This window comes from Cyclopterus lumpus, chromosome 16, assembly GCF_009769545.1.
Source record: "Cyclopterus lumpus isolate fCycLum1 chromosome 16, fCycLum1.pri, whole genome shotgun sequence".
NCBI classification, from domain to species: domain Eukaryota; kingdom Metazoa; phylum Chordata; class Actinopteri; order Perciformes; family Cyclopteridae; genus Cyclopterus; species Cyclopterus lumpus.
Window position 1 is genome coordinate 14,189,580 of NC_046981.1, and position 22,271 is coordinate 14,211,850.

Genomic DNA, 22,271 nt, shown 5'->3' on the forward strand with positions numbered 1-22,271 from the left:
TAAAAGGGTTATTCTGACAGCCTTGAAGGTTTCTGTTAGCCGCCTCTTGGTCCTTTGTTCCCTTAATACAACTTCATGAACGATCACCATGTAAGGGCCTCTTTCCCTCTCTGCAGTTAAATAATAGCATTGATGACAATAGCCAGACACATCTATGGTCTCACTTTCAGACACAACTGTCTGTCAAACTGATTGAGACACCAATGGCGACATCCCCTTTGTGAATGCCGTACTGCATACTAAATCTGTATGTACTGCATATTGCTTATTCAATTAAGGTTTGAGTATGCCATTACCAGCACACTGCTCACACTGAAGTATACTCGAGCAATACGTCTTCTATGCATCAAGAATTGTCTATCACACATTTTAATCAACCTTACCTCTACCACTCAATTGAATATGTTCCAGTATTATTTTAAGGAAAATTCAAATTAATAAATATTTGTGTTCTACAGTAACATTTCTATTTTCAATTGTTCCTCAATGTCACCATCATTTCTGATGATTTTATCCAACGGTTAATTATTCAAACTGGCTGCCATTGGACAGTCTGAAAGGCAGCAATGCATTTTGGGTCGGTTGGGTATGTCCAGTAAGCTCATATTTCATACACACTATTTTTGCTATGTTAAGGGACATTTCTCGTGTACACAAAATCCACATAGTATGCAGTTGGAACACGCTACATACTAAATTTTCCGTCTTATTTAGTATAAACAGCATGTGAGTTTGAACACAGCCATGGTGTTTTAAAAGCAGTAAGTAGGGTTAAAAGTGAAGAGAGCCACAATTCACAATCTGGCAGACAGTTGGATGAGAAGATCGATATCAGTCATGTTAAACAAAAATACAAAGTCTGGAAACAGCTCGACTGGGTCTGTCCGACAGTCAATAAATTAATCTACCAGCAGCTCTAATGCTAATTTATGAACAAAAACCAAAGTGTAAAAAATTGACATGTTGTGGTTTTGCAATTTCTTGGGCAGTTGCAGTGACTGTAGAGTCTCTGCTGGTCGCCTGGCAACATTATGGTTACGTCAATCAATGTTCACGGTGGCCACCTTCAGTCACTTGACAACAGAAGTGTTAAGGGTGAGGCTCAATGTTTTGCTCTATGGATTAATTTGATGAAATCCTGCTATTAAAGTAAAAGGTACTGTCAAAAGGCATTTTTGAGAATAAAAATATGCTCTTTGGTTGTGAGGGGCACTTATGAGTGATTTCTGCTTTAAAAAAAAAAAATAGAAATCAGACACTTTACTTCCAGACACCTAAAAATAAAGACAAACATTTGGCTCAAATATTATCTTATTAATAAATAAGACTTTGATACTGAAAAAAAACTTTTATTGTGGCTGCGCAAAGGTTGCGCAATCCATCGCTCCAGTTTGTAATGTGCAAATTGGCAGAGGAATTACATATTGTTCATCCACTAATTCAACATGCTGACCAACATAAATCTGAAATATTACGGTATTTTCAAACTTGTAAATGTATTTTAGGGTCCGCCATAAAACAGTTATTGTAGCTGTCGCTGTAGTGCAATGTTCACACGGTTAAAATGACATGCAGATCAAATAAATATAGGAGATTCATAAGAGAATAAAATATAGTTCTGGACTTGATGTATAGTCAATGCAATTTACAGAACTCCTTCCATCCCATATGTTATTACATTTAAGCCATAAAATGAACCCAATGAGACCTCTAACCTGTATAGAAATAATATAATAAAAATTGTATTTTCTGTTAAGCCACATTGTTTTGACAATAAAAAAAGTTGTACAGTTTTAATTATATGCAAAGAAAATAAATTCAATACAATATAGCTGACCTTGGTCTGTGTTTCTAAAAAGATGGTAGAGAACTGTGACACTTTAAGATCCCACATGAACCCATGATCACATAGTTGGTCAGAGAATAAGGTCATCAAAGGAAACAAGTTCCTCCAGACCGTAAAGCGGCCACCAGAACCATTTGAGCCGCAGAGTCGTTCTGGAGTTCTAGTCCTTCCTCGGGAAACACTCATTCTTCCATGTGAACATGAAAAGCGTTCATCTCTTCTGAAGAAGCCAGCGGTCAGCGGCGGTTGTGCGTCTCAGCGCGTGATGTGGAGGGCGGAGAGTTCAAAGGTTCATCTTCACCCCCCGAGTCCTCTGACAGTCCATATTTGTGCTCCAGCACATCAACCGTAGAAGAAAGAGCACTGCAAACAGAATCACAGTCATTTCCTGTTTAATGTACCGAGCGCCCTTCAGAGTAAATGATGGCGGACACGATGCAATAAAGCTTTTTTTTTTAATGTCCGCAGACATGTTTTGGTCTGCTAATTAATCCATTACACCCTTGATTACTCAAGTATTTACTTATTCTGACTCCATAGGCTTGGACTACATTGTGTTGACTAGTTTCCAGGAGATTCATAATTACAGCAGGTGCTGCAGGAGGCTCATCCTCCCAGTGGTGGAGAACAATTTGATGACATTGTTGCTTCAGCAATAAACCAAAAGGCACTGGCAGGTGCTTGATGCATGCAGCTGCATCTTTCGAGGAAATTAGCCTTTTCTTTTCCTTTAGTTTGAATATTCCCTTTTTCCTGAGTTGTGTAATAAACATATTAAATGCATATATTCATTTGGTCCGTCTCCAATTCACTTCATCTGAAGACTGTACAACTGTCAAAGCTCAGAATGTTTTTCCTCTTTGTTTAACTTTACCATGCAAATAATCATGGGCAGACGAAAGTGTCCCAAATCCATACCTCAGTGAATATTAATTTTATACAGCATGTCCTAAAGAGTATACCGTTTTAGCAGTGACAAAATAACATACTTTAGATACTAACATTTCAACAGTAAATACAATATGTCATGTCAGTTGCAATAAAACTGCTTCTTTGGAAATCTATTGGCAATTTAATATCCCAAAGAGACATCCCGATGCTTTTCTTAAGATTAAATATATTTTTTGTACAATTCATTGTAAAAGTAATCACTTGTAAACATCCTTCATACTCAAAAACTGAGTGTATTTAATATGTATACTGTCTGCTTTGAGTATACTTAAACCTGTATGTAGAATGGATTTGGGCAAATGTGTTTGGAAATACAAGTTATTATTATAATAATACCTAAATAACAAACTGCAGCATCAGTCTCATCTGGGCTATTACAATGTATTATGTGACCTGCATCATGTTTATTTATTTTGTGTACACAGACAGTGATGTATAGCAAAAAGGCCACAAATGTATCATAGGAAAAATGGGAAGCCACTTAACGAAAATGAAGTGCTCAGTGCAGATACAAATGTATGCCGACTGCATATTAGACCATATATTTATTACCGCTTTTATTAACATGTTGTGTTTGTGACTGTCAATTACAGTCTTGTGGTTATATCCCATCAAGTTGCCGATGTCTGTCCAAAATGTTATCACTTCAAACTAAAAGTCAATATTAGATGAACCGGGTCTAACCAAGACGCCGTGCTATCCAGCCGCATAACTGATAAATTATTGAGAATTATTAAATTCTTCACTCAGGCAGATCAAAACCAGAATATTCCCGAGATGGCGGTGATTATAAAAAGCGCCAATATGAAGCGGCACAAATCTTTCAAGCAAACAAACTGAAATACGAACCGAGGGCACAGAAAATAAACACAATGGCACTGAATCATAATGCAAGTAAAACATGATGTTCACTAGCTTGAGGTCCTTTTCTTTAAGTGGACCTCTGAATCATTTTAATGATAATTGAATATTCCTGTGATAATTGAGTTATGGTCCCTGAGTTTGTGCCAAATTCTCCAGAACGGTAAAAATGGACAGCCGGCGCAAAAGCATAAAAAGGTTTTTCTTTGCCAACAGTTTGGTGCTCCTGTGGATATTGTTGGTGGGTATGATTTCATTTGGGGAGAGTAACCGGTACATGTAACAGCAGAGAGAAAGCGCTAACTGGGTCACAGAAAGGGCATGAACTCACCAGCCGGGTCTGATGATGCGGTATTTGCCGAGAACCGATAGGTCGACCACTGTTGATCCGAGGCGGCTGTGGTCTCCTATCGGTCCGCCATCTACGACCACTGCCAGTTTGGGCCAGAGCTCCTGAAACTCCTTCAGAGGAAAAACAGCAACATTAAAGAAGAACTTAGGAAATTTAAATGACAAAGAGATAAACAAACAAAGAGACACCCTTCCAACCTTGAAGTGAAATGTTGGGAAACATACTGAATTACATTTTTTTTTTTTTAAACAGTGAAAGCCAGACTGAGAAAAGCACCACTAAACTTGTCATGTATTATTTTTCACTCACTTGCACGGCCACGGTGCTGGTGTGAGAGCTGATGTTAGCGCTGGTGAGAGCGAGTGGTTCGGCACACATCTGGCAAAGGCGTCTCATGAAGGCGTCGTCCGGGATACGAACACCGACAAGCTGAGGGGCACGTGGACATGTTCATGGCAAATGACTGACGTTCACTACGAAACCATTTGTTTGCAGTACTATCCAGGGAAAAGGAGTGGGCTTACTGAAGTAAAGGGGTTGAGATCCGTGTTCAGTACTTGAGATCTTTCGAACACTAGCGTGACAGGACCAGGCAGCAGGTCACCTAACAGCCCATCCTTCACCTTCACCTTACAGTACCTGGCCATGGAAACAAGAAGGGTGTTTAAAGGTTTCTCTCTCGACAGGATTCAGAGCATTAACATAGCAGCAAACAATTGACTTGGACTCGCCGATCTTCTGATCGAAGGACGACCCGCTCTACCACTGAGCCACTGCTCTCATACACGGTGGTTAGCGCTGATAACGCAGCCCCCGACCCAAACCTCCAGTTCCCCGTCAGGTAAACACTGTTGCACCGTTAGCTGCGAGCTGCCGGCTCTCTTATAAAGCCAGTGGTACAGTCAGAAATGATCTGAGAGTTACATACAACTGCACGGTTCCACATTGTGAGCCTGTGATGTTCTATGTTTAATCCAAGATGTTGTCAGTGGGTAGTCTGCCTCACCTCCTCTGTATTATGTTGTGATGCCTAAATGTAAGAGATTTCTCCCGAGCTTATAATGAATGACAACGGGGGTGTTTCTGTGACAGCAGGTGCGCCCGTCACTCAAAATGTAAAATATGTCTTGTTGGTGTGGAGACGGTATTTCTGCCTCTTCTACATCTGACTCATCTGTGGATGACCAATATATTTGTTCGGTCTATGATTAAAACCATCACACTTCTAAAGCACCGCTGATGTTCTAAATTACAAAATCTGCACTCCAATTGTTTGAAATATCAGTTTCCCACATTCACAGTTGAGGTAAAATGTCAAGCATCCGGACAAAAAACGCACTTATAGATATCCTGGATTTCTCCGACACAGATGGCCAGCGGTTTATGTCCATTTCGTCCTTTGATGTCGTAGGTCTTTCTGACGGCTTCAGAGTTCTGGGCCAGACATGCCAGGCCGTAGATGGTGTCTGTGGGCACGCCGACAACATGGCCCTCCTTCAGAGATTTTACTGTACAACTCAGAATCTCAGCATTATCTGCAGTTCAAAAAGGCAAGCAGGGTAAAGGGAGGCTAAACAACTTGTAGCATAACTATTGACTTGCATGATGGGAAGTGCAGACCATTCTTTAAGAAAAGGTACATGCATGCAGTGCAACAGTGAGTTTTATTATTTCATATATCCTCAACATTTCTGAGGGAAATGTGGTTTCTTTTTAACTACACTGATCTCAAGGTACTTTGCAAGCCGATGAAGAAGCTAGGAATATGATGAATAGCTTTAGTTTCTACTGCCACACATTTATTACAGATCTATAGTTCATCCAGTAATTTCTCTTCCAATAGCTGAGAACATCTGCAGTTAGGCCATCCTCCCTTTTATACAAGACACACTTTGAAAGTAAGTTGTAAAGGAGTATTTTACATTAATTTGATCTTTTTTTCACATATCAAATTCCTTATTTTATTGACGTGCAGAATTACAATACTTTCCACAAAGCTGATCAACACCTGATGCCATGGACTGTCACGTGATGACATTATAAATACATCTTTGATGCCTTGATGCTCAGGCGGTCTGACTGTGAAGTATATTAATGTTACTGCATTGTATGACATAAGCTGTGTGGGTGTGTACTACAAACTCGCCGGACAGGAACATCAGGAGTCTGATGTAACACGCTGCAGTGTTTACGTAACTCATTTGAACATCGTTCTTCAATACCGTGGCTCAAATCTATCAAAGTCATAACACCTGTAGTCTACAGGGATGCACGTGCACATTTGGCGTGAATTCAAGCTGACCTGTTTGGCCCTGCTGATGAACACATGGCCCGTTGGAAGTCGGCGACAGCAGCCGCAGCACTTTGGTCTTGAGCTCTTTACACATTTCTCCTCCGAGTCGACGAGCTGAGGCTGAACTGTGAGTTCTTCCGGATGTGAATAATTCAACAGCGACTTTACAAACGGACTTCATACAATCAACGGCTCACAGCCGGGGAGCAGGCATGTTGTCGCCTGATGAAATGTCCAGAACTCTTCCGGGTTACGCCCCGCAAACAATGACGCCAACTATCTTAAAGGGACAGCAGCACGTCGGCTTAACTATCAAGTGGAGACAAATAAGTTTACTTCATCATTCTATTGATGGTATAACCTTTTATCCAGAACGGTAAGATATGAATGCTCCGTATGTGGACATTTTCTCCAGATATACTCTGAGGGTATTTCTGCGCATTTTATAAATATAAAGATAAATATAAGATATATCTGGAAACGCTCCCAACCTTATTGAAAAATGTTGTTTAAAATAATAGTCTGGACCAGTGACAAATATGTTAAATTACTTTTTTATTTTCCTATTTTCCATTTACATCCTTTTGCACATTTTTTTATTTTCCTATTTTTCCATTTACACCCCTCAACATATGTTTTATTATTAAAGTTTGGTATGGCATCATTTTGACAATCCAAAAAGTAAAATTATAGTCATACTGTACATGATTTTATTTTAGAAAAGCATTTTCTGGCACTTCTTCAAACCCTCCCACAGATCACACATCCATGTTACCTGAATTCCGGCCTCATTGCTCACTAATTAGGGAAATGTGAATCACCTGTGAGCACTTGCTTAAATACGCAGAAGGCGCACGCAATTTGGTAAAGCAGAGCTAGAGGTCAAATAATAAATCGATGAACATGGCTGCGGACACAGGTAACAACAAAAGAACTTTTCCGTTTTAATCGTTGCATTGTTTCCATTTCTCTAAGTAGGTTTGTGAAACAGTTACAGGTTGTACAGAGTTGACCGTGCGAACTGACGAGGCCGTGTCACCGGCCAAACAGGTCAGCCACCATGAAGCTTGAACTTTCGATTGCCTTCTGCCCAACATTAGCAAACGACCTCCATGTTGTGTTTTTGACAGGATCTGGAGGACCTAGAGGGCGGACTAGGAACCCTGTCCGATAACATCAACCTGTGCAACCAAGTCCTGAATGACTTGAGGGATCTACGTGGTGTCCTCGTGGTGAGCTTGCCTTTCTCTCCTTTGGATGGTTGTGACTTAATCATTATTTTTTGTATATATATATATATATATATATTTTTTAAACTATTAATCTGTATTTCCCCACAGAGGAAATCTCTCCAGGATGTGTCCTTATCGCCACACAAGTGACCACGTGGAACATTCCCCTCCCCTCCTTTCTATTTGATGACTAAATAAATCTAATTAAGCTCAACCGTCAATTTTAACTGAACCCCCTTTTTTTTTTAAGCAGAGAAGCAATCGTTTCAGTGACAAGGATAAGGTTTTTATTAGTATTATATTGCTCTCAATTCAGAAATGTATTTATCATATACGAAACAAGCATAAGCAAACATGTTCACATTATACAAACCCTTAATTATTCCTCACTCTTTGGGTTTCAAGACATTCATTTGGGAACAGTTCTTTTCCCTTAACATATTGCCCAATTTGAAAAATGTTGAACATTTGTGTTCTGGATCTCAATTTCAAAACCACTTTGGCAGCAGATTGCTTGATAACAATGTTATAGCCAAAGAAATGACTCCAGTGATTTAATTTGTACTTTTATTTTTTCTGAATCTGACATTTCAGGTGAACTCTCAAAGACAAACCTGGGCCACATATCCAACTATTTATCTGCTTATTGATTACAACAAATGGACAGCTGTCAGTTTTACTTTTACTGGTGAAGATGAGCCAACAAATTGAATGTGAAAGGTGATGATTACATAAATGGAGTGAGCCCAAATGAAACGTGTTTACATAAAATGTAAAAGTAAAAAAGAAAAGAAAAAAAAGCTGCAGCATACATTTGACTTTTGAAATAATTCTTAAAACAGAATCATTCACTAAATACTCCTTCAAACAAAGCCAGTTTGTTTTAAACCGCATGTAAAAGGATCACTTTGCTGCAACATTCATGGGAACAGCACTTGGACATTTACTGGAGTTCAAGAAACCTGTTTCACATTATATGCATTAGAAAGGCAACTTCTGCCTCGAGTTCCGCATATAAGGTTGTGGCAGAATACCATTTAATTGAGGGTGGAATAAATCTTTTTGTCGTGGAGTCGGTATTCAAACTTGCAAATGCCATATGTAAAATTGCATAGTTCTTTGACTGTATGCCTTCATGAAAATATATTGATGTATCAAGTTGATACGTGGCAGAAATTTAGAGTGTCTTTACAACGAAGAGTTGAGTAAATTAACATTTTGTAATCCAATGGAACCAAGTCGAGACAGTAATACTGCATACATGGAATGGTTTAGAGCACAACATGTGTGACTGGAGCCTTTCACATCATATCTAACTGCCTTCTGGGCACCTGTGAATTAAGGGGACGCTCCACTCCTATGATTTGGCAAAAAAGAAACCAGACACGACTTGTGATGTGCATGTCAGTTTGATTTGATCCTACAACCTGGATCTAAAATGTTGAATCGCATCCCTTGTAACTTATGCTGCATATCCAATAATGACTTTACAAACAAAGCTGAAAAAAACAAACCAAAACGTAAACTTTGTCTGTCAACGATTTTGCCTTATTGTGGTCTGCTGCTGGAAGTGATTGCCTGAGACTCGATGAAGATGATGGGTTGGCATGTCAACGGCAAGTCGGTCTGAAGCAGAGACTGAAGGCAAGGAGGCTCAAGGAAATAGTTATGTTGTAAGGCCAAGTAGCTCTACACTAGTATACAGGGCATAATGCCTTGGTTCAATCATCATTGCATTGTGTCCCGTGTGAAACAATACTGTTAAACTCTGAGCAGGAGGCTATGTGTTACATATATTTTGTTACTATGGGGACTGTACAAAAGCCCAGCTGCTCCAAGAACAATTCAACTAAAAACACAGCAAAAACTCTTCTGCATAAATGTGACTGGGGGAAGAATGCAGGGATCGAGGGTATACATTAGCTCCAAACTCAGAGTTAGTAATTCAAAAGTCTATACAAAAATACAAATTCTAGAATCTACAAGTTTCTCAAAGATGTTTACACTAAAATGTACTGTATTTACATTGCCCGGACACCATCTTTTAAATGCTACTTTACAGCAGTTGTATACAAAAAGTCTAGTGGTGCTGCGCCTCAGCTAGCAAGCTGTCAGATTACTCACTTTACAAGTTAGTGTGCAATAAACAGGGAAGAGTGCAGCAAAACGTAGGGCTACTGCAAGTGTGGGCATCTGGTAAGAAAAACGCATGTCTGAGTAACAAATTAAAGGAACCAGGATCATATGACTTGATGCATCCCTGAGAGGGTCACAACCCTATAAAACACGGGATCTTGACAGTAGTTCCTTACTGTTTCATTGTGGACAATCTTTGCAAACAAGCAGATCCTCTAGGACATTTTGTTCCACTGTGCAGTCTACTATCGGTGCCTCTTTTCTCAAACTTGCTTTAGCAATACCCATTACGTTCTTAAAGAACAAAACAATTCAGTAACAGTAATAAAAACAGCTCAACTGAAAAATACAACAAGTGATTGGAATAAATTAATAGATTTTTCTGCTATCTTAAGGATAATAGTATTACCAGTATGATGAAAGAATCAAGTATTTAAATAAATTAACATGTACAATTTTAAATTAGTTTAAGTTATAGGCAACTTATTGATCTATTAATTTTACTTAGACAGATCAGCTCACAGGTTCTTTTTGCGATTAGTAAATATCTGTCAAAAGAAATTAAAAGATAATCATCACAAATTTCCTAGAAAAAATAAAAAAATAAAAACACTGAGGAAATCACTTCATACTGTAAGCCTTATGAGGGGGGATGTGACCAAACCCTTCAAATTCCTACTGGGAGCAATGCTTGTCCAAATTAAATTCCTCTAATATACAGTGCATTCTGGTCAGTTGCATGCCAGCTTTAAGCATTCGTTAGGACCTGTAGTACAGTACAAAGATATACAGACAAGTTTGGTTTTCCTTCAAGGTGTCTGACCTTCAAGGAAAATGGAACTCTTAAGTCATCAGTGCTTGGACAACACTCATCTGTTTCATTCAATCAATTCAAATTGGATATTGAGGGTTATTATATACATTTGGATTATGTTCATAAAAAAAAAAAAGATTGACTGCTTTTTCCCTGGATTATCATCATTAGCATGAACATTGCTAAATCTCAATAAGCAAACTAATCCCATCTTTAAAAATTCAACTACTGCAATGAGACTCGACAGAAAAAAGTATTCAGTTTGTGTATATATATGTTGCACAATTCTCTACAGAACAGAAAGCACTGCAGGTACGATACACACACTATATAGGGAGAACGAGGAGGCGTCGCTGTGGAGAATGACTAGAGATGTGGGTGGAATTGATGCCTGTGGATGAGTGGGTGCAAAAGACGAACACATGGTGCCAGACTCAGAAGGCCGCTCTTCTAAGTATTGCCATCAGTGGCCATGTTGAAGTCATCGGCGACCAGCAGCAGAGCCTCAATGTTGGCAACTGTCTCTGGGCTCTGCAGGGAGAGGAAGTCCGAGACATCCATATTGGCTAACCCGTCAGACGAGGGGGGGTTTGTGGCGGTGTTGCTCACTATCGTGGAGAAGGTCTGAGCTGAGGAAGAGGAAGCAGAAGAAGAAGAAGAGGGGGCCTCCAGCCGCACCTCACCCACCTTGGAGGAAGACGCGGGGAGGCTGCGTGAAGAAGAGGAGGTGGCTGGATGATGTGGAGGCTCTGGGGGTTGTGATAGTGGGGGAGGAGGGGGCTCTGGTGGTTGCGGCTGTGCTGGGGCTGAAACAATGGAGGAGGCACTCTTTGAACTTTTGTCTTTAGCAGCGTCCCTGCAGACACACTGGCACTGGCAGGATTCCTCCTGTTTGATGATGATGACGGGCAGACTGAGGCCGATCTGTTGAACCGAGCTGCCTGAAAACAGGAAAAAAAACATTTAAAAGTTCACTGAAGACAAGAAGCATTTGTTTTCCAGATGTCCTGCAAAGCTCATCAAAAGAAAATTAAGATAAGATACAAAACGTATGGGGGGGTGAGCGACAACAACTTGCTCATTGGCATTCATCAGTTGTTGACGGAGAAGAGAGCAGAGTTAATGCCAGAGACCTGTTGGTCAACAAATAAAAAGTACACAATGTGACGGAGGGACCGCTTTTGCCCTCAAAAGAACAGCAAGCTTTGAATATTGTTCCTTCCCAGCATCTTGAACCTTTAAGGGAACAACTGCAAGATAAACTTTGTCAGGACTCTTTTGAAGAGAAAAATATAAAAGCTGAAACAAAAGCTCAATTAATTGGTTCGTCGACAATACTTATGCTCTTCTTATCCTGAATGTTATTGCTCCTCAGCCTTTACTTGTAATACTAATATAATGGAGATACCATTTTAACAGTTCTAGCACTGTGCATTAATTGTGACAGTATCTTAGGGAAGCAATTGACCATTTAATGAGTCCTATTAAAGTAAAGCACTCAATGCCAAAACTAGATTTATGATTTAATTACAGCCTTTTGGCCGATGTCCAAAACATACAAATATATAATAATTCACAACTCATCAACTTACCAGCATTTCCTCCCACAGGTATAGCTGTAGTGAAGAACACTTTTTCCACTTTAGAAGTTCCTTGAAGTGACTGTGAACAAAGATTAAATAACACAATTGAAGCAGGATATCAAAAAATATTATGAGGTTGAATTACACCAGATTTATAAACTGTAATTGAAGGGAATTGTGTGGTGTATCTGTGTTATTATTAAAAGTAATATTTAACAAAGTAAGACCTTTTCCTTTGCTACACAAATATAGAGTCACTGCTGAGCACTATAGCTATCCCAACTGGATTGTGCTAATGCTCCCACATGAACATACTTATGGTTAGAAGGCAAAATGCCAGAAATCCCTCATTTCATGCATGTAGGAATGCGTCTTTAAATCTAAAAATCAAGACTAGTGCAGATCAAGTCACCATCTCTGAGTTGGAGCATTACTCACCGCTTGTTCTGGATTCTGCTGGCTGTTGGCAGCACTGCTGAGGATCCACTGGAGGTTTTGGTCAGACATGACCAGGCTGGGCTGCAGCAGGTTCGAGGTGGGAGCTATGGTGATTGTGGTAGGGGTGGTAGCCAAACCAGGGCCAGAGTTGGTAACAGGGTTGTTGGCCAAAGGCACAGGTTGAGCCAAAGCTGCCACGACAGCGTCTGTCGCGGCGGCTGCAACAACAGACACAGGAGCAGCGCCTGGCGCTGCGGTCGTCAGTGCTGGAGCCACTGCAGCCGGAGCGGAGACAGCTGGTGGTCGAGGAGTGGTCTGGGTGGCACTATCCGGCTGCAGGAATTTGGGTGGAAGTGCCACGTAGTGCTGAGGGGTTACATGGTTTGGTGCTTGGACAGAGGCTTGGGCAGGCACATCGGAGATCTGCTGAGGCCCGGTTACTTGAATGAAAGGGGGAGGCTGTGTTGAGCGCACAGTAGCAGTGACAGAAGCAGGGGTGGAGGCCTGAGAGGAAGAGCTCTGACTGAGCTGGGAAGGAGCCTCCATAACTGCAGTTGTGTGGGAACAGGAAGATGAGCAGGTAGGATGGAAAGAGAAAGAGATGAGAGGCGATCCATCAGTCACTAGCGAATGGGTAGCCGTCTCTAGGCTGAAGGATTCAGCAAGGCTCTCTGAGAAAAAGGCAACAAAAAACTCCCCTTAGTGAACAAGAACTTTCAATACAATTCTGGCTGACGGGTTTTGGGAATGTACTAACCGTTGGGGTGGCCATCATCCTGGCTGACACTATTTTCAGGACTCTGGAACATGAGCTCAAAGATTTTCACATTGCTGAGGTCCAAATGTTGAGCCTGGAGTACAATTAAAACATATGCGATAAATTCATTAAATGGCCTAAGTATTACAACTTTTTACTTGTTTCTTACAGGGACAATTTAATTTAGGTGTCAATATGGTTGCCTGTTATTGCCTTTACTGACGATCTTGAAAACATTCTTAAACCACCGTCTGTTAGACAAAGCTGAAGCAAAGGCCAGACTTACATTATGGGTGTTCTCTCGTAGCTCCGAGTCTGTAGAGATGAGGCTCAAGTCACTGAGGCACAGCGAGTGATTTGCATCCTGTAATCAAGAGATTAATTGGACCTGATTAAACTTGCCACTGCTAAGGTATCACGTGTCATGATAGTGGAGCAACATTTGAAAAGAATGCAACGTGTATATGTTTTCGTAAAAATATTTTCACTCTTAACTATTTGTGAAGAAGATGTGATTTTTCACAGTAACTTTCAGATTTGCTGAGGTTAATTTGAGGTAAAATTCACACGTTTTTAATGAAGTGAATATTATGAGGACCATTGTCATGTTGCCCTCAGGCTGCGCATGGAGAACAGGTGCTAATATGAAGCAGATGAAGCTGCTGTACGGTGACTCACCTCAGAGAGCGGATGGGTGAGAGTGACAGTGAAGGGCTGTCCTTTGTCGTGGCCCCGGATGTGACTCTTCAGACTGTACTGGCTGCTAAACGTCTTCTCACAGCCATCGCTGGGACAGTTGAATGGCTTCTCCCCTACGGAATGAGCAGAGACGAAGAGGAAAGGACACAGATGAGACCGACAGGTAAGAACAGGGAGTTACAGTTTAATCATTAAACGTCAGCCAAGATTAAAGTTGCGACTTAACTTTGAATAGAGAAAATGTTACAAAGAAATCTAACAATGACCTATTGCAGACACTAAACGTGGAACCACTTGATCTGACATCAAAGACTAAGACAATAATGCGGTAAACTGCAGCAGCTTTCCGGTTACTTTTTTACGCACATAGCTGGAAACACAGGGCAAGTATATTGCACACAGAATCTTATGTTTCACTTTTGTTTTAATAAATAGGAGGTTCTACTGCATACATAACAATAAAAACAAAGGTATATTCTCACTCACTGGAAGAGGACTACATTTAGGAGATTGATAGGTTGGTACATTAGCTCAATCTAAAGTTTGGGAGAATCATCTATATAAAGAACTACAAATAACCACATATTAGAAAAAAAACACCTGGACAGGAGTGAGTAGCTGTGAACTAGTCAGTCGCTGGCACTTCTCTCCCTGAACAAGCCTCTGAGCATTTGAGGAATAACTTAACCTCAGCTGCCCTATTGGGAACTTCCTTTGAATTTATTGTTTCAATTTGTAATTTGAGGATAAAACTCTTAAAATGCATCGTTTCGTTTTCAAAGGTGTACTCAAGAAACAATACCCGGAGATTAACAGATATTTGATATAAATAATTGGTTTTGAAAGTGTCCTCCACACAAACCTAGTGAGAAATAAAATAAAAGAACACTGAAAAACTAAATAACATTAAGAAGACTGAATCTACCTAAACAAGCAAATCCTCTAGGACATTTTGTTCCACTGTGCAGTCTACTTACTGTAGGTGCCGCTTTTCTCAAACTTCAATTTAGCAATACCTATTATGTTCTTACATTTGAGCTGCTATGCAAACAATAGAAATTGCTCTACAATTAAGATCTAGCAGATCACCTTTTTGTAGAGTAACTTTAGTACATCTGGGAAAATGAGTATTTGAGAAGCTTATTTTATATTAAACTTAGTCTTCAAGCTATCAGATGAAAGAGCACAGCCAACGACAATAAGGGAAGTTATTTGTCCAATAAGACAAAGTACACATTGTTTTTTTAATTATCTCAGCTTCTATTACTACATTTTTACACAAACCGTTGAAAGGAAAACATAGTTGTAACAAAACCAAATCAAAATGTCTTTATATGCACGGGAGGCAGTTGTAACAATGTAAATAAATGCAAATCAGGCATATCAGGTTACATCAAATAAACAGTAATATGTACCTGTATGTGTCCGTCCATGTGTTTTTAGGTGATGACTAGCAGCAAATGCTTTGCCACAGCCATCGTGGTCACACCTGAAGGCAAAGACAGAAAATACATTCATGTTACAAATGTACAACTAGACAGTGATGAATTTTATTGAAACCAAAGTGCAGCTCTCAAAAAAAAACTAATAAAAAAACAGAGTGAAAGACACCGAGTAAAAGTGTTTAACATGAAAATGCCCTAACCATTTCATTTCATTTCATTTCAACAGGCAAACATTAAAACAAACTGAGTATCAATGTCTATCACAGTTCCTTCATCTTCTACTAAGGGGTGGAATAAATCTGGTGTGATAATGGAAATGCTCACCGGAATGGCTTCTCCCCGGTGTGTGTGCGAATGTGCTTCCTCAGGTCGCTAAGTGTGGTAAAGTACTTTGTGCATCCCTCTGATTCACAGTTGAATGTCTTGCCTGTGTGAAGTCTCTGGTGTGCTTTTAGTCTGTAGAGACAATCAAGTGTGTTGCATTAAACCACAATGGGAGACATGCAAAGAGAAACAAACGAGGCACAGTGGCATTAAACAACACGTGTTGAAAAGAAGAAGAAATGTAAGTAATAATTACAAAGACATTTGAGTCCAACTGCATCTAGTCAGACATGGGAACAGAGTACACAGTCTCTAGATGGTGGTCGCATAGTCTGGGTGACATGAAAGATGGGTAATGTTATTTTTATTTTTATAAATCCACCCATGTCATGTGTGCCACTATTTGGCTGCCTGAGAACAAGCCTCTCCCAGGGATTTGATGTCAGGGGCACAGCTCCACCAAGCTCTACACATGATAGCAACCAAACACATAAAGACCAGAGGGCTTGGATGTTGACTGCTTGAGATCACAGAAAAATACAGCAACATCTGAACAGTCAAAATGCAATGAACTAAGAAGATGCCTGGCACTGGTCAAAATAGACTACAACTGGAACTTTGGCCTGGTGTTGTTTACCTGACTTTTAAAATAACAAATTCAATAACTTGAATGACCAAACTCACCCCTCCACCAACATTTTAGTTGAGCAAAAAGAGGCAAACAATTGCTACAAAAAATTAACTACAGGGATAAGGGAGGGGGTTTTCATTCATGGAGAATTGGTAAGAACAAAGCACCCTGAGATGATGACGTTCTGGTTTTCCATGGTATTGTTCCTTTTATGGACTGACCCTGTGAGTTTTAGTGCACCTCTGACCACTCAAATGTCCTTCTTTTGATTACATACTTACATTTGAGTTTTGTAAGCTACAAATGAAATACTTTAAAATACTAACTGTGGACAGACAACACACTTCTTTAAAAAACATAATTTTCAGTTATATTTAATTACTCATTGTAAATAAAAGTTAGACATGTCAGTAGTTTTACAAAACTGGTAAGACAATCTACTTCATGGCAGGACGTGCCAAACAATTGACTTGATGACACAGGCCAATCTATATTACTTGCATAAATGCTTACCTGTATAATGTGTTAAAGGCCTTCTCACAGCCTTGCACCTCACACTCAAACGGCTTCTCCTTGGTGTGAACACGCACATGGATCTTGAGGCTGTAAGAGGTGAGGAAGGCCTTTCCACAGCCCTGTTGATTGCACACAAAAGTGTACTCGCCCCGGTGCGTCTTCTGGTGTGTTCGCAGGTTCCCCGCCGTGCTGTACGTCCTGGTGCAGCCTTCGAACATGCACTGGTAGCGCTTCACCTGATAGAAGAAGAGTGGGACATCGGCACTTAAACATGGTGAAATTCAAATAAACTGTGAAATCATTCACATTCAAAAGTTAACATCCATTAAATGGTCTTTAAATTGTATTTCAAAAAGCAAAGAATGTGCTTGTTCTCAGTAATAACCAGCCTGGCTGTACGATGAGTGACAGTCTGACTCGGTTTGACCTTTCAGATGAGACCTGAATTCAATGACTCAGCCACCCGTCAGCACATGAAGCGAGTGAGCACAAAGGACAGTGATGATGACTAACCCCACCATCCAATACATCCCATCCAGCACCGAGCTCCTCTGCAGTGTGGCAGTCGACTGCTCCCTTCTCACGCAAAATACCTGGGGCAATGTGAATAAAGGCTTTTCATTCTCCTCTTCGTTACCCTGTGATGAACACAGTCAGGTGGAGGAAGCTTGTGCTGTGCAACCACGACAAGAGGATCCACATTCTCAGCCAACATTGTTCCTTTAACTCACGGTCTTGATTCTCAAAGAGATATTGTAAAAAAATATAAATAATTACCGTAAAGTTTCCCATAGACATGACTCAAGATAGCAAAGCGCATGTTAACCCCTGGCTGTAATGGAGTAGGGATGCACAAACACCAATATTGATATCAGATATGGAGTCGATACTGACTTAAGTAGCTGGACATATTTTTTACATTTTGCTTTACAAAGTTAGGAAAACAAGTTTAGCATGTTTAGGTCAAGCCAGATTAAAAAACGTTGGATCAGTGCATCCCTAGACTAGATCAGTGCATCCCTAGACTAGATCAGGGAGAACCCCAATGCCGAGTAGCCGGCAAAGCGGGAGGATTAGAAAGTGAGAGAAAACGTTTAATCATGTCTTTTGAATGATTAATGAATGAAGGTTTATAAAATCTTAATTTTGTTGAAGTAATTTGAGATCAGGACTTGGTTTGTGAAAATCGCAGCATTGACAAGAAAACAAGACCCGATGTTCAATTCAAAGAAAGTTTTGAAAAATGTACAAAGAACTGCCTGACTGAATGATAATGCTCTTACCAGTTAACTGCTATTGAATGTTGATCTTTTTTTTTTTTCCATCAGAAAAAACTTGTTTCTTCATAATGTTAAGTATTTGTTATGGTGCAAGTGGGGACTTGGTCAGTTTGGAAAATAAGTCAGCCAGTATGTAGCAGTTTCAAACCTTCACTTCAGGACACGTTCTCCAACACACCTCATCACGCCATGAAAAGACTATTTGTTTAAATTTTAAGGATGATTTTAAGGATGTGGGAGAGATTATTTGTATCCAAAGCCACTGCCTGCTAAAGCTTGTAGCTCAGTACGGTATTCATCTCCCTCACCACCGTGACTCTACTCCATCAGTTTGATCAGTGGGAGAATTTTATGCTTTGGTCTCCCACATGTATCGTGGAAAAAGACCACTCCATTACAAATTAAATGGTTATGCGATTGCATTTAGAGCAATGCATTACTAAATGTTTAATGTTGCTTGTCATTGATCTGATTGTGTGTGTGTGTGTATATATATATATATATATATATATATATATATATATATATATAAATAAATAAATAAATAATAAGCAAGATGGAGATTAAACCGGTTAGAAGTTTCTTCTATTTTCTTGCGAGTGCACTTCAGATTATTGAAGTATTGTAGCTGAACGTTTACTCTCCTCTTGGAAATTCATTGTGTCATCATCATCAATCACAATGTCATGGTAAATCAAGTCATAACGCCATAACAATAACATTGAAAAAGAAAACAATACAAATAAAAGCCAACCAACAATGGAAGAACAATGATGCTCATTAAGACAATCCCACATTACATGAAGATTAAACAAATACCATGCTCGGTGTACAGCAGTTAACACCCACAAATCCTGGCCAAAAACACAGTATCATATTGTTTGTTTGTTGATATTATTTTGCCGAGGTAAAAAATATTACAGGCACGGGACTTCACAAAAAGGAAGTACCCTGTTCCCTCAGAAACATGTCAATAAATGATTTACACTAAAAAGTGGATGTGGCACATCACCAATTATTACAGACAAGAAAACATACCACAAAGTCTTTAAAAAAGTCACAGTAAATTAGAAGAGTTTATTTGAATTACTCTCCATAGAAATGTGTATTCATCCACAACTTCAATGTCATTCTGCCTGTGATGGCAGTGGGGTATACAATTAAAATAAATGTGTGTTTACAAAGTGCCCAAAACTGGGCTGCCAGCTGACAAGCTGATCAGTTTATCCACAATAGCTTGTCTCATCTTTATTGATGAAAACATTGGCTATGCCATCAGAAAAGTCAAGATTAGAAACAGCACTGGACAGAAAGTGCTCCCTTGTGGGAGCTCTGTGTTAATAGCATTAGGGATAACACTGCATTCACAACAGTTGTTGAGGCAACTGGTCAATAATTGACAATTGATGTGCTTGGCACAATAATTGTATGTTGCATTTCTTTGATGGGAGTATAGTATGAACCATATGACAGTTATGTCCACTAGTCCTTCTGCACCGTACCTGTTATTCCGCGAGGACCAGCTACTTTACCAGTACACACACTTACGGTGAGATGTTTTTAAAGTTCACTAATAACGCAACCAGACTCAAGTTGCTGGGGAAGCTCATTTTGAAAGACCTTTCAGCATTTTAATTCTACTCTGCATTTCACTAAATATCAACCATTTCCTATATTGTTACATTATGCATCAAACAGTTTGTAAGGACATTAGACATGTTAGATTAATCTTTAAACTATCTACAAAGGAGAACATAAATGTCCATGGTAATCCAACAAGCATATACAACATGCATCAGTATGTAGACACTGTACATCCTATGGAGGAGATGCATATATTTAGGCTTACCTCTCTCATCTTTGTCTCTGGGCACTCAGAGTGCAAGGTGAGGGTGGCCCCCTCGATGTTGCGTGGCATGCGAGTGGAGCCAGGATTTATTGTGAACTGGATCTGGTCCGGAGAAATGGTGTGGTGCACATAACCCTGTGACATGCCATCAGGGTCGCTCATAAAGGTCAGAGTGCCATCCTCCTCATCTCCATTCCTTTCAGTTAGGAAAGTGACCCCATCTTCGTACCCTCCACAGTGACCCTCTTCCTCACCCTCCTCATCTAGCCGGATTGGGTCCCTCTCAATGAGTACTGTAGTGCGGTCGTACACACCCGTCCAGAGGACGATGAAGGCTCAGCGATCAGGTGGTCATCATCATCTTTGTCGAAGTGTATCTTGTCCTCTTCTTCTTCTTCTTCATCTTCGTCGTCGTCGTCTTCTTCTTCGTCGTCACGCTCAAGGTGATCCACCTCCACCTCAAAGTACATTGTCGCCTCTGTATGAGGGCCATTCTCACTCATGGTCCCTGGTGCCTCTCCTTCCTTGGCAGGGAGGACTGCACACTCACACTGTTAACGTTACAGCCTGAAATATACATTTGTTGAATTATTATATCATCAAATTTGTCATTTCTAAGAGATTTAGATAAGACATAAAAGTAAGGTATTAGAGACACAGTATGTTATAAAAAAATACACATAATAGAGTTTAAAAAGTGTAAATGAAAGGTAGGCGTAAGTCAACATTGATAACAGATGAATGAAAATGACAGTGCCATTAGAATAAAGTGCAGGATATAAACAAATAGTCCTAAATTAAATGTAATAAAAAAAGGCAGTGGCAAACAAAGTGTGTTAATTAAAAACACAAACAGAGTTGGAGCAGACCTCATGTTTACAGAGAGTGTGTTCCAAATATGTGATGTATTAAGACTGAATGTTGCATCTCCATAGACAGTAAGCAATGCCGTCTCAAATTATTAGAGGTTTGGACAGTCCTAGCAGCAGATCTAAGCGGAGCAGTAGACCAGATGGGTGACCGTCAATTCAACAAGGAAGAGCCATATTGCCTCTTTAAAGGAACTCAGATTGCACATGTTTAGGTTAATCATATCACATATACAGTATATTCAGAGAGAGTACTGCCACGCCTGTTCTAGCAGAAAGGACCAATGCAGCAACAATACGTTACACATCTTCTGCCTAAAGGAAGTACTTATATTACCGTTATTCTAAAAGCCAATGTGAATACGTCAGTGATGCCAATCTTAAGAAAGATAATTATATTTCTTGACTGGCAATGGATTGCTCGCTAGTAAGCCTGCAGCCAACCTTACACATCAGCGAAACCGACATCTAGAACTTTCGGATTTCAATGACAGAAGTCACGAGACAGTTGCGGCTCAACTCAAACTCATTTAACTGACAGGATCGATCATTTCCCAATCGATTAAAGCCCCCCCCATGTTACCATGTACAGGACCGTACGAGTACCGTGAGATAGATGTCTCCCACGAATGCCAGTCAACTTTTCCGTAACTCACTCGCCATAGCGGGCTCACGTTTCCAAACACAGTGGCCCGATGGGCGCGGAGCGACTGACAAGTTTGCACACCGTTTGAATGACAACGCCGTGTTTAGCTTTAACTCAAGTGTCACACATCGGATGGTTGTTACACCGTTAAGCAAAGCCGTGTAACAATTAATACCGACCTGACGTTATTTCAGAGTGACGTTACATGTCGGTCTGCATCGCCTCAGATGTGCGTCGCTAGCTTCCTGCTACAAACACACGTCGTTGGTGGGATATTAAACAGCACGTCCATCGTTATTAACTCTTCTCCACATTGAGTGACTTGATGGGAGAGCCAACGTAACAGTTACCATTCTTGCATCAGACAGCAACATGAATGTTGTGGAGCTATTCGCAAGCAATGAGAACTGACGTTATCACTTATTTATCTGCACATGCATAGCTTCGCTAGCTAGCAACGGGTTGGCTCACAGCTAGCTAGGCTAGCTGGTAACGTTAGCTCGTCCACTGTCGACAGTGGACGTTGCCTCTCTTCCCTGCTCGGATACCAAGTTTCACGACACCAGGTGACACGTTGACCAGCACCCAGTGCTACATTACCGCGTAGGTTCGTCAACTAAACAGGAAATTACATTAACAAATATATTTACCTTTCCAATTTTAAGCCTTATCCATATGCTTTGGGTGTTTAGCACTTTCTTTCTATCCCCTCCCAATGATACCAAACAACGTCACAGACTCGCAGCCAT

The 22,271-nt window shown here is 40.2% G+C and overlaps 2 protein-coding genes across 3 annotated transcripts; both read right to left on the reverse strand.

Moving 5' to 3' along the window:
• Positions 1-1,333: 1,333 nt before the first annotated feature.
• yrdc (yrdC N(6)-threonylcarbamoyltransferase domain containing) lies at positions 1,334-6,547 on the reverse strand. Of its 2 annotated transcripts, none has more exons than XM_034554369.1 (6): positions 6,313-6,547; positions 5,350-5,476; positions 4,535-4,649; positions 4,320-4,439; positions 3,990-4,120; positions 1,334-2,209 (listed from the first exon to the last, which is right to left on the reverse strand). In XM_034554369.1, exons 1-6 carry the CDS (start codon positions 6,482-6,484, stop codon positions 2,083-2,085), a joined length of 792 nt encoding a protein of 263 aa, XP_034410260.1. In that variant the 5' UTR covers positions 6,485-6,547; the 3' UTR covers positions 1,334-2,082. The 2 variants fall into 2 exon arrangements, with proteins under 2 accessions (XP_034410260.1, XP_034410259.1); XM_034554368.1 differs by having other exon boundaries at positions 5,350-5,545.
• Positions 6,548-8,085: 1,538 nt separating this feature from the next.
• Positions 8,086-22,075, reverse strand: mtf1 (metal-regulatory transcription factor 1). The gene is given in 12 exon segments (XM_034554130.1): positions 8,086-11,426; positions 12,078-12,147; positions 12,507-13,177; positions 13,264-13,357; positions 13,550-13,627; positions 13,942-14,075; positions 15,378-15,451; positions 15,732-15,863; positions 16,876-17,114; positions 20,008-20,319; positions 20,322-20,574; positions 21,702-22,075. Coding segments are annotated over 11 exon segments (2,484 nt in total). The 5' UTR covers positions 20,511-20,574; positions 21,702-22,075; the 3' UTR covers positions 8,086-10,935.
• Positions 22,076-22,271: the final 196 nt, after the last annotated feature.

Bases quoted from the DNA above. Each gene is read 5' to 3' on its own strand.
- yrdc (XM_034554368.1), bottom strand. From the start codon at position 6,484: ATGAAGTCCGTTTGTAAAGTCGCTGTTGAATTATTCACATCCGGAAGA. The intron at 4,121-4,319 runs GTGAGTGAAAAA...TTTCCTCTGAAG, and splicing joins CCAGCACCGTGGCCGTGCAA to GAGTTTCAGGAGCTCTGGCC. The intron at 2,210-3,989 runs GTGAGTTCATGC...TTCTGTTTGCAG, and splicing joins CGCATCATCAGACCCGGCTG to TGCTCTTTCTTCTACGGTTG.